The 12,317-nt window shown below is 38.0% G+C and overlaps 1 protein-coding gene across 1 annotated transcript in view; it reads right to left on the bottom strand.

Moving 5' to 3' along the window:
- Positions 1-350: 350 nt before the first annotated feature.
- The window catches only part of CDYL2 (chromodomain Y like 2), a 60,996-nt gene continuing 49,029 nt past the window's right edge, over positions 351-12,317 (bottom strand). Inside the window, exons 5-7 of the mRNA XM_066557646.1 lie at positions 7,799-8,009; positions 6,955-7,098; positions 351-4,868 (exon numbers count right to left, since the gene is read on the bottom strand). Of these exons, the coding sequence (XP_066413743.1) occupies positions 4,710-4,868; positions 6,955-7,098; positions 7,799-8,009 (514 nt within the window). The 3' untranslated portion in view covers positions 351-4,709. The remainder of the gene's footprint in view (positions 4,869-6,954; positions 7,099-7,798; positions 8,010-12,317) is intronic.

The following is a 12,317-nucleotide window of genomic DNA, read 5'->3' as shown; positions in this document are numbered from 1 at the left end:
AGCTGGTTCTGGGCAGGAATGCTTTAGGTGCTGTGCACATATCAAGTAGCGGAAGTGGTAATGGTGGCCTAGGAGTGCTTTTGTGAGACAATTCTTGCTGGTTTTCCTGGACTTGATCAAGAAATGGTAATTGAAATGGATCATAATGGATTTCTGAGAGTTCTTAATGCAGTGTCTTTTAGTGCCCTGGGTTTTGCCATTTGAAAAAAATTAATTTTCTTTTGAAAAGCCCGCTGTGTGCCTGGTGTCTTTGGAAAGGCAGGAGACTGTGAATAGCATTATCATATATAATGGCTACCACTTATCATGTTCATTCTGATTATGTAAAACTGAAAATCACTGCAGTGAAATGAAGTTTCAATGTTTTTATTCAAAGCAGCTTCTCACAATGTATAAATACTGCATATTAACACACATGAAAAATACAACTTCTAAGGCACCCAGAAATGTGTCCATACACTAGTTACAGGACCATCAACAAATAAATTGTGTACAATTTGATCTAGACAGTCAATATTTGATATATCAGAAGATACAAGTCCCTCAGTACTGTACCAGTTTCAGAAAATATTTACAACACTGTGATATAGGGGTGCCTGTACCCTTATAATATTATAATATGTACTCATCATTACAAATATTAGAAACTGTTTTAGTCTGTTCCATGGCATTCTGACAAAATAACTTAAGGGCCTAATTTGCAAAGTTCTACAATTAATTTTTTGTGCAAGTTCTGAAAATAAATTTACATAGACATAACTTGTGAATTTTTGGTTCTTTGCTTCATCTCAGAGGTTTGGTAATAAGCCTTACCAATAGACATGCCATCCCAGCTGAACATCACTCCTTTCCCAATAGCTCAGTGGATACATCTTTCCCCCTTACACCTGACATAGATGAGGATGCAGTGTTTGAAGCAGAAAGAGACTGTTTGATCTTCGGTACAAATGTCAAACTAGTTCACTGGCAAAGGAACTAATGCTTGATTAGAATAATGCAATTCTTTGGTCCTTTGTTTTTTATGGAAGGCATAACATTTTTATTCACTAAAAATCGAAATCCTGTCTGTGAGCAAGCAAGCTAGTGAATGACTTTCAGTGTAGTATTTAAAATAGCAGTAAAGAGATTTAATATGGCTTAAAACATACGGTTAATTGGGCAGACACAGATAACACATCGAGGATAGCGAGTACCCAAATGTACTATGATAAGATTGTCTATAAGTCTCTTATGTAAACTTCTTTAGTGTCTCCTAAAGAGTGCTGGCTTTAGCCAGATTTGACTTTTATAGACCCAGCCACACAAAGCCTGAGATTAAACTACCATGGTTGGGAGCACAAATGCACAGTTTATATATAACAAAGCCCATGCTGACAAGTCTACCTATGTTGTTCAAAAGACACAACCCGTATTATCCTTTTTACAAGAAAAACTTAAGGCCCTGTACTCTGATTTGCTAACTTTCTTACAGCAATTATTTGGGGAAGTCCTTAGTGCTGCACAAGCAATTATGCAGCTTTAAAGATTTCTTGTACCTAATGGTAAGGCTTATTCACAAATGCAATGCATTTATAAATTATATTTAAAACCGTAAAGGCTGGCAAAATAATTAAAAAACCCAAAACCAAAAATAAAACAAACCCCAACCAAAATTGTTTGTTCATCCCTAACATTAAAAGAGCATTTTATTCTAATGAAAAACTATTGGCACAAAACCATTATATTATAGATTAAAAGAACAGTTCATAGTAGTGAAAAAGATTGCCTAAAACGCATACCCTAACCTACCACAGAAATATAAAAGTTTATATTTTGAAAATATATACTGTATTAAAGTTTGTAAGCTTATTTATTTAAACAGAAATGTACTGAAATAGTAAACTAAGCAACACTTATCTACAGCAAAAATATACATGCAGGACAACACAAAATAAATCGCTTACCTTTAATATCTACAAATGCAAAACTGTAGAATTTTAAAGATTGTACAAAACAATTTACACAAGAATAAAATAACATACTTAAACAACAAATTGCATTTTTAATCTTAAATACTGTGAATATTAGTAAAGGTACCCAGACTAATATGTACAGTACATCTAGATATCTGAATACCTAGTAAGGATAGAAACACAAGAGAAAATTCAGATTCTGATATTTAAATACTGGAAAAGAAGCTTTCAACATTGTTATTACTCTTTTTTGAAGGGAAAATAGATTCCATGAAAACTAGATTGTAACTGTATAGATATGAATAATTAAAAATGTTAACTATGGTTAGCGCTTGCTTTAATGGAAAAATAATTATAGAAAATGTATTTCAACCATTCCTTTGTCATAAAAAATGCTAAGATACAGATATCTGAAAATTCAGATGAAATGGTGCAGTTTAAAAGATCCAACAATGTAAGATTCTTCTCTGTTTGCAAATCTCTTTCGGAACGCATTCCTTCACATTGCTGAGCAATCTTGCTATATATATCTACAAAAACTAAGCATAGTATTGAAATAAACGTCCTAAAATCTTATTAACACATGACTAGGAGTTATGGCTCTCTGGACGGGAGTAAAGGAAATAAAGGAAATTGAGGAATCATGGTACTTTCCATTGCCTTTTGTTCTTTTTCTGAAGGTGTATGCTGGAGGCCTGATTGTGCAAACTCATGTGTGTGTGTGTGTGAGTGTTTGTGTGGTTTTCACTGGGGTAACCCCTCTTTTTCCAGGTGACTCCGTGTGCACCTGCCCTGCCGGGGGCCTCGATCCAACGTGCCCCATGGTGCTGCTGGTTGTGGACAAAAACAAGGGTTGGTATAAAACAAGTGGTGCATCCATCACTTCAAATAGTTATTGAACGAGTTCTCTTTCAGTTATTTTAAAATAAGCTAATGGTTTCAATAAGTTTCTTTTAAAAAACATTTTAAACAGGCTAATTAGAAGCCAGATTCTGTCTTTTTAATGAAGAATTTCCATGAGTACTTCTGCATTTAGAGTAATGATTTCCTTAAAATTCAGTGGTACAATTAGGGCATATAACCAGCACTTCTAATTATTTGTGGAAAAAGAAATGTTACATTAATATGTTGAAGGCTACTGTTTGCTGTAATCACCTGTTTGTTAACTTTACAAAGGCTTTGTTGAAACTCTTTATGGAAATGCTAAGAGGAAGAAAGCTGAGCAGCCTAATTTGCAGAGGTTTAAATCATAATAAGTCACTGAGCTCAAGGGTGGAGAGCAAGTGCACAAATTACAAAGCAAACAAATGTGCAAAGCTTCTGCTTCAAGAGGTTTCAATTTGGGCGTACTACAATGGCAGGTGAAGTCTCAGAGCATGCTCCTGTCCTTTCCACACAAACTGCCCATAACAGGAAAGAACTGAGAGACATCCAGTGTTCAGAAGTCTGTCAGTGTCACTGAACAGTACTAGGATCACATTCCAAAAGAGCAGATTGGATTTTCCTTCTTTATTGTGGACTGCTTTTATGGATAGCCGTAAGTTCTTGTAACAGGTGCTGGGGTGGCCAGATGTGGAGAGCTGGGAAAAGCAAAACAAAATCTCTGCCTCCACTGAGTTCAATGCCTAGCACCTTGTATAAACTGCTGGCCCACACCCAAAGGCCTCCAGAGCAGAAATTATCTCACACCTGAGGAATCAGGCAACTAGACTAAGGCTCATAAGGATTTGCTTTTAGACTTCAGACCATAAGGGGTGTTTAAACCTGAAAAACAGTACGATGCCACACAAGGGCACCACTCACCCTGTTACTGATATTGGCTAACAGGAGTATAGTAAACTTAAATATAGCATCTGGTTGGTGAGCCCTTCAGTGCTCCTCAAGAAGGCAGAAAGTGAAGAGAGACTTAAGGGGGACTCACTGTGTCAGAACCCACGTTTTTTTCTCTTAACCCTGGCAAATGAATCTGTTTTCATACATTTTTTGTACAGTTTTACACACAGAGGAGCATGCACGTGGCTGTTTCATTTACTGCCCACAATATTCTGTGGATTTTCTATATATTCTTTATTTTTCTACTCAGTTTGCTGCTAAAAATGTGTTTGCATTCTCATGTGATACCTTTAATTCAGTCTAACGGGTAATATGAAAATAAGATCTGTGATCAATAAACAGCTGAATATGAACACAAAATAAATAAGTTAAATAAATTTAACAAAGAAAAAAATTCTAGAAGTTTTTGTAAACTAACTTTACATATTATACATATAAATTATCAGATTTTTCCGTTAAACTGTTAGAACTTAGAAAAAAATAATTAACATATTTCTAATGTATGGTTTTTGGGTCTACCAAAGGTCGTGCTGACCTGGATTTTAGACTGAGCCCTCTGTGTCAGCCCAGATGTGCTGCAACAGCAAGAATAAGTTAAGAAGGACAGACAAAATAAACCCTTACAGGTGGGTGAGCCTTGCTGGGCCTCAGTGGTGCTTCTCAGCCCATGGAATGTAGAGTTGGATGTGGATGAGCAATGTGAAAGATGCAGCCTCTGCACAGGTTATGTGCACTGAACGCCTGCCCACGTCTTGGTTACAAAAAATCAAACCAGCTACAAGCAGCTGTGCAGCTCACACAGCCACAGGCATTGGGATCACTGTCACAAATTCCTCACTGATGCATTGCCTCTGCTTCTCAAACATGGTCATGTCTGACTCTGGTCACAACTGGAGCAATTTCTCTTTAAGTTAGGCCAAGATATCAGACTTCATAAATTTTGTCTTGCAAGTAGCTGAATAATGAATCCAGTCCTTTGGAAGAACTCCACAGCTGTTTTAACATCTGACACTCCTTCTCGTTCACCTCTTCAAGTCCGGATTTCAGGAAGCTCCGCACGAGACATTTGGACTCTTCCAACACCTAAAGCCAAAATACAACTCAGTATTTTATTCTGAATCTGAAAAAATTGCTGTGGATTACGGCGTGACCAGCATTTTTATACTGACTCTGTTTTATGATCTAAATAACTCCTTTGGGCACAGAAATTACATTTGATTTCTAGCCACAACTCCCTGTGCTGATAGTCAGCATCTTTAAGAATTGAGGCTGATGGGTTAGTGCCAGGTTTTTAAAAGAATGAGGGATTCTAGAGTACCTTAGTTTATTGAAGGTCTGCCATGAAGCACAAGGAGCTGAACTCCCTCACACTGAAATGAAAATCTGTGAGGGACAATATACTGGCTACCTGTTTTCTGGAAGGTGGCCTTTAAGGGTAGACATGTTGGAAACCCAAATGTGGATGTCCATTATCTTTAACAATTTTCCCTCATGTATTATTTCATTATCAATACAGAAATTAATACTGCAAATCCCTTTTTAAGCCTATTTGCTTACATTTTTATAAAAGTTGAATATTTTGTAAAAGAATGGTGCAAAGCAAAACAAACCCTCTGACTGTGTTCTGGAGTTAGATTTACTTGGCAGATACAATAAATCACCTGAGATCTTTGCAATAGAAAGCCCAACCTCAAGCCCTTAGTAATTATTGCAAGTTCTGAAAGGTACAAACTGCAGGTCCATGGTTGCTCCCAGAGTTCAAGCCATTTTTCCCAGACCCATTTTTAAGCGCACTGAGATTGATTCCTTTAAATTAGTTTTAAAATACACACCACCAGTATGTATCTCACAAGGACCTCAACTGGTCAAACAAACCCAGTAATAATTCCTACATTACTGATTTTCTGAGGACAGGAGATTTAATATAACTAACACAGTGTTCTGTGGGAAGGGAGGTGCATTCTCTTCACTCAGCTTTGTCAAGACCTTCATGCTAAGCCCAGTTCCTACATGTTGTGGGTTTCAACACTGCTATTGCAAAGTAGTATTTGTCTTTAACTCAAGTAAATGGTGTTCATAGCAAATCAAGGACCCTGTGCATTTTTTGTGGTCTGTTTGTGAACAAGTCTTTGAAGGTTTATCTTTGTCCACAAGTCAGCAATGGTCTTTCCAAGGGGTCTTGAGAAAATTTCATTGACAGCCAATAGCAGTGAGGGAAGGAAGAATTCACAGTAAAGCCCAGAGGTTTTCCCAACTCAAATAATACACACTATATCAGCATCATCAAATAAAATTCTGCTTCATTTCCAGAGAATTTCATTCTCAATGTCTTCTGTGAGATCTAATCTACACTTTGTTTAATTAAAAATCTCTTGTGTCTCTACCTCCTTTTACAGCAGATCTTTTCAATGAAACTGAAGGATGCTGAGACAGTTTCAGACATAGGAAATACAGCAAGAAACTCTAACAGTTTTCACTTTAATTACTGCAGTTTTATTGCAGCCAGTATCACTTTCTTCACTACATGTTTTTTAAACAAGGATGTGCCCAGAATAGGAGTATATCTGCCTGAAGGGAAAAACCTCTAGGAAGACAGGAAAGGATTTTCTTTCAACTTTTGTGTACACAAAAGGAAAGTTATAATACACTGTGACCAGAATGTGTTCAAATCCCTCTTGTCTGGATCTCACCTCTCCTTCACAGCAGAGCTTAGCTGGCACTATCCTGCCCTTCTGTCTGGAACATTCTGCACCAGGAGTGCAGGTGCAGAAAGAAGGCAGATTCAGCTGAAATCCTGTCCTGTAGGCCAGGACAAAGTGAAGGGCAAATCTGTTTTCTTACAGGTTTCCCAGTACAGTTGTAGAGTTTCAGACTGTTACACCTTCATGCAGGAAACCTGTGCTAAAATCCCCTTTCAAAATCTGGGGCAAGGAGGTGCCACTCATTGAATAAATGCCAATATTGTGAAAGGAAATAACTCCCCCCATCCTGATCCCTGAAAAATGAGAAACTCCATGGGCTCACTGTTTCCTATCCAGGTTTTCTGATGTCAGCCTTCTTTCACAGGTATGGTTGAGGAAACTGAGGTCCCACATGTGACAAGCTTTGGGAGCTCACCTTACCTCTGTGAAATGTCTGTGAAATTTAATGAGGGACTTTGATTTCTTACCACTGCACTGCAGGATGCCATTTCTTTCACTCGTAGCATCACTTCTTGGCTGAATGTTGTTGGCCAAAATACTTGTGACACCAGTCCTCTGCTGCAGGCTTCCTGTGCTGTCAGCTTTCTCCCACAGAACAACATTTCATTTGCCTGTGAAACCAAAAGACTCTGGTAATCTTGGGTTATAATTCCCTTCAAATTTTTCTCATACTTGCCTGCTATTTTTACGATTAAATTACAAATGTTCTTCTGTATCTTTCTATACTGCAAAATACTTTAAAAGGAGTTTCAGTAGCTATTTAAGGATTGTGCAGGTGGCCAGAGCACAGCATGGGTTTAATTTAAGAGAAATGTACTGGCATGCATGGTGAATCTGTATTGCTGATCTTACAAGAGTAACTATCAGTGATACTGTGTGGAGAGTCATGGAACCCAGTAGGAAATATTTGTGGGGCAAATTCTGATTTACTATACTGGTAAAAGCTAAGCAGTCTTACTGGAATCATTGTGGATTATCTTTAAAGAGCAGAGAGCAGTATCTGGCTGTCTTACTGCCCACTCCTAACATGATGCAGACAACTACTCTGCAAGGTTATTCTGCTAATATATTTCTTCACTTTTCTACCATGATGTTGACAATCTTTGCTTTTTCAATCTTTCTTGTGTACAGCAGGTGTTGTATATTGAATTCCAAGATTATTTCATGATAAGAAGTTGGTAGTGATTAGATGAACTTTCCACAGATTTCATTTTCATTAAAGACAATTAAGAAAATTGTTTACTTTTTAAAGAGAGAAAGAATCGGGAATTTATGAAAGGTTCTTCAGCAATTTGAGGTGGAAAACCTTACCAGTGCAACACCCAGAATTTGTGGGAATGTGTATGACGAGCAGCCAGCTGGAGTGAGTCGGATTGTTGCATATGGTGTCTGAAACCAAGCCTTCTCACTTGCCCAAACGATATCACAGAGTGGTAAAATAGAAGCTCCTAACCCCAGAGCAGGGCCGTTGATAGCAACCACAATTGGCTTCTTAAATTGAATAAAAGCTTTTACAAAATCCCTAAAATAAAAAATAAAAGAAAGATCTTGAATACAGAAGTAACACATAAATATCCAAGTTTAAAGTACTTAATCTGAAAAAAAATTGATGAAGAACACAACAAATGGCCAGTTTTATGAGGTCAGAACTGCAAGATACTTTTTAGTTTGCACATGGAAAAGTCTGCTTATTTTTAGTTATTTAATCTTTCTGAGTACCTATTGCATAGTTTTGTGTATGTTGTATATGGCCTGATTAAGTGGATTGCACTGAGTGTTGTACTTTTTTCAGGAAGGTTTGGTTGGGTTACTTTTACTTCTGGACCAGTAACTCCTGAGTTTGAACACGCAGCACTTCTTGGTCTGCTCCACAGTGGCTGGGATGGACCCTGTTTGGCTGCTGATGAAATATAAGAGTCCGATTTCTTTTTTTTTTTTCCAAAAAGTTCTCTTAAGATTCTGAGTCAAAGATTACTGCAAGTCCCATCAGTGGATTGGGAGATTGTAAAGTTTATGGCACCAGCAGAAAGAACAAGACGTGCAAAGAGGAGTCAGAGAAATATTTGAACAGGATGAGTGATCTTCAGTTGGGTCTTCATTGCAAAAATCTTCAGCAAAGCTGTTAAAAAGCAGATGCCCTTGCCTGACTACCCCAGTAATGTGATGAGAAATTACAGGGAAGTTAAATGTCATCAGATTCATCTGGATGAATGAACTAGAATATGTTAAATTCTGTGCAATGAGGAGATCTTTTAAATAAGCTACCTACCAGCAGCTGTGGAAAGACATCTGTTGAATGGAACGGCCTTTACACCAATTAGGAAAAAGTAAGAGTGTAATTGTGGGCAAATTATGGGCTCCAGCAGCTCAGTGCACAGCAGGTATATGGAGGCAAACGAGATGCTCAGTTATTTTAGAAAAAAGACATGGATAAATCAAATTCCAAGCAAAAGAGGAGATTCTCTCCCTGCCCTGGGTGTTTATTAGATCCAGAGTGCATCTTTGCTAACAGATTTTAGGAAAGAACATTTTGTCAAATGTACCCTTTGATGAGTTGTTGCTCTCCCACTGAGGTCAAAAGGATCCAGGCCTCTGTACCTGAGCACAGGTGGGCCTTGCAGGTTAGAGAGCACATGTGGCAACTGGGCTGAAGTGCAGGGGCACTGGCTGTGTTTAAAATGAAGACAAAGAGTCTAAGATGACCCAGCATTAAATTTTCAATTAATACATTCTGTTTTTGAAGTCCTCTAGTAAGGAGGACCATGGGAAAATAGAGAATTGATGCAGCTCTGTTCACAGTAGTAAACCAGGAGATGACTGTCAAGACAAAGAGAGTGAAATAAAGAACATGGTTTTTGTCTGTTCAAGACCATTTCTGTCTAGAGGAGAGCAGGGTTAAGGAGAGTTGTGATTAGTTTTTGTTGCAGATACAATGCTGTTCCCTTATCTCATTATTTCTTCGGTTGTTTATGACTGAGTAGTGACTGTGGATCACTGCATCTCATTAATTCCAGAATTTTGAGAACCTCAGTAGTTACGTAAGTCTTTCAGACAGGACTGCAGATGTGAATAGGGATGTGATGAATGATAGGTAAAAAGAAAGCAAACTAAGGATAAATGGTGGCAGTAAATCTGAGGACCCTGTGGAGGCAGATAAAACCAGTGTTGTGGAGAGAAGCAGGAATCATGGTGATAAATGGGACTGGAAGTGAATATGGAAAAGCAATTTGGGATGTGGAGAGGAAACATAATGTGGAGGAAGAATAAAGCAGAACACATTAATGGAGGGGAAGAGTTGAAGAAGTCTTCATATGAGTGATCAAGGAAGGGAGGACCTGGAGAGAGTGGAACACAAGAGAAGGCACAGAGAGCCTCTGTCATGAGGGAAGATTGGGGAGCACAGAGGATGGTAAAATGGATGGGTATGGAACATGCCACCTCTAGGATGGAGTGGAAGGCTACAATACTGGGAGATGATGAGGGGAACAAATGCCTGCCTTTGGTCTCCAGAAGCTGCCGTGACCAGCACTCCATTTATCTTTGTTTCCTGTTTGGTGCCTTGTTTCAGTGGGTTGTCTCTGTACCCTGAACTTGGCATGTTTCCTTGTCTCCAAACCATAAGTTCACACAGGGAGTTTCTGGGCTGCAGGATCCTTGTTTCAATTCAAAGCAGTCTTTGAAAAGGATTTCACATTATAGCTGCTGTTGCACAGTAGATCCAGATGCTTAAATATAGGAAAAACTTTCTGCAGGAGGCTTCTGGATTTGCTAGAGCATATCTGGGAGGCTGACCATGGAATACATGCTGGGATGCTCAGACATCTCTGCACTGTTCCAGGCTCTTGCTGCTGGTCAGGGCTTGCAGGCTTCACATCCAGGGCTGTAAAGAAGCTGAGCAAGTAAATTTGTCCTTGTCTGTTTTCTTCTGAGCACACCCAGAATGTTGTGGCTCAGATCCCACAGCGCTGCCCAGCTGGTGCTGTGAGCCCAGTGCTGGGAATGCCTTCCAGGAGTGAGTCCATCCCAGGGCTCTGCAGGTCACACTGGTGGGACTGGGACGGAGCTGCAGTGCTGCACATCCATTCATTGCCAACCAGTGGCTGAGGGCACAGCACCAGTGACTGAACCATTCATGGGAGAGGAGACTTGATAGGGATTGAAACTTCAGCTGTAACTTGTGACCGGTCCAGCAGAGCCACGCTTTGGAGAGTGGAAACACATGGTAACCAAGATTTCAAATTCGCTTTGATACAAGTCTAACTTGATGTAAAGCAGTGGAGGCAGAGATCCATGGATGTATTTAAGGACATCCAAACCATTGAAAAAAGCAATGGACATTTTTTCTTCTCTTATTACAGTTTATTTTCCATGAGCTGAGTCCTTTGTTCACAGAAAGCACAGAGAGTGCTAAATGGAAAACGTAGGGTATTGTTTCCAGAAGTACAATAAAAATCTATTTTCAGTGGGCCTGAAGCCGACATTCTTGACAAGGTACAAGCAGTACATTGTACCAGTATTTCAAGAGTGTTCTCTGAGTCCAAGGGTGGAAAAACTGAGTATCACAGTCTGGCTTATACTTATTTAAATGTTGGATTGATAAGTACACCTGTATATTAGATGTGTGCAAATAAATGTAAATTTATATAACAACACCTAACTGCACAATTTTTACAATAATACTAAATTTGTATCTTTTGGTAGGTGGTGAGTGTGCCTGTGTTTTCAAACAAGAATTTTGATTTTCTACCCTCACTTTTTTTTGTTCCACATTTTTAAAAACCCCTCACATTTAAAAAAATAAACTTCGACTGTGTCCTTCAAAGGGTTTCTCTTTTAAAAAATATCACTCCGTGACATTTGAGCATATTTAGGGTCTTATAAACAGCTTGTAACTTACTACATTTAAGAAGTATCTTTAAAGTCTTTCAAAATAATTGCTACTTTGAGAATTTAAAAATTTTTTAACCTGGAATCCAAGCTGATCTGCAGTAGTTGAGATAATTGGTGGTTAATATACTTTGTGTAATACCTAAACCTGATCTTATGTTACACTAATAAATTCCAAGTAGAGATATCTTGTAAAAAAAATCTTTAATATTCCTTCATAGAATTGTTGCATAAAGTTTTAAAGCTCTCAGAAGAATACTTATTTGTAGAAAATGGGGGGAAAAAAAAAGGACCAAATTGTCTCCTGGTACAGACTGGTGAAATACCATTGGCTTTAGTGGAATAATATTGATTTATACTGGAAAATCTGCCTAGTGGATAATGGAACATTTGGTGATGTGTTGTGCAGATTGATTTGCAGACTGCATGTCATAAACCCTGGAATTCTATTAAGGTGATGTGATATATATATATATATATAAGGAAAGTCGCATTTTAGTTACAAAACTAAAATTACATTTACATATATATTAAGTAATTTAAATTTAAGAAGAAGAGTGGAGACCCTTCTAGTAAGGTTCTGAAATACAGTGGCAGACTGCTATTTCAACAGAATATAAGCCATGGATTCCCATTTGGACTGAAATTAATTAAAATGACGAACATTAAAACAAGTAAAAGATCTGCCATTCAGGAACCACTTTAGAACATGAAGCAATATTGAATTTGGAAAAACAAAAACAAAGTTGTATTTGAGTTTGGAGGAATGATTTGAAATATTAAATACAGAGAATTAGAATAAAATAAATCCCTATGGATATTAGCACTGGAATAAATGTGCTTTCTTTTCTAATATGGAAAGGTCCAAGTTTGTTTTTACTAAACAAATTTGCAGGACTATAATTGGAATGCAATCAACATTTAAATATACAACATTTTTGGA

The sequence above is a fragment of the Molothrus aeneus genome, chromosome 11 (genome assembly GCF_037042795.1).
Source record: "Molothrus aeneus isolate 106 chromosome 11, BPBGC_Maene_1.0, whole genome shotgun sequence".
NCBI lineage: Eukaryota > Metazoa > Chordata > Aves > Passeriformes > Icteridae > Molothrus > Molothrus aeneus.
This window is presented reverse-complemented; position numbering and strand designations above follow the sequence as displayed.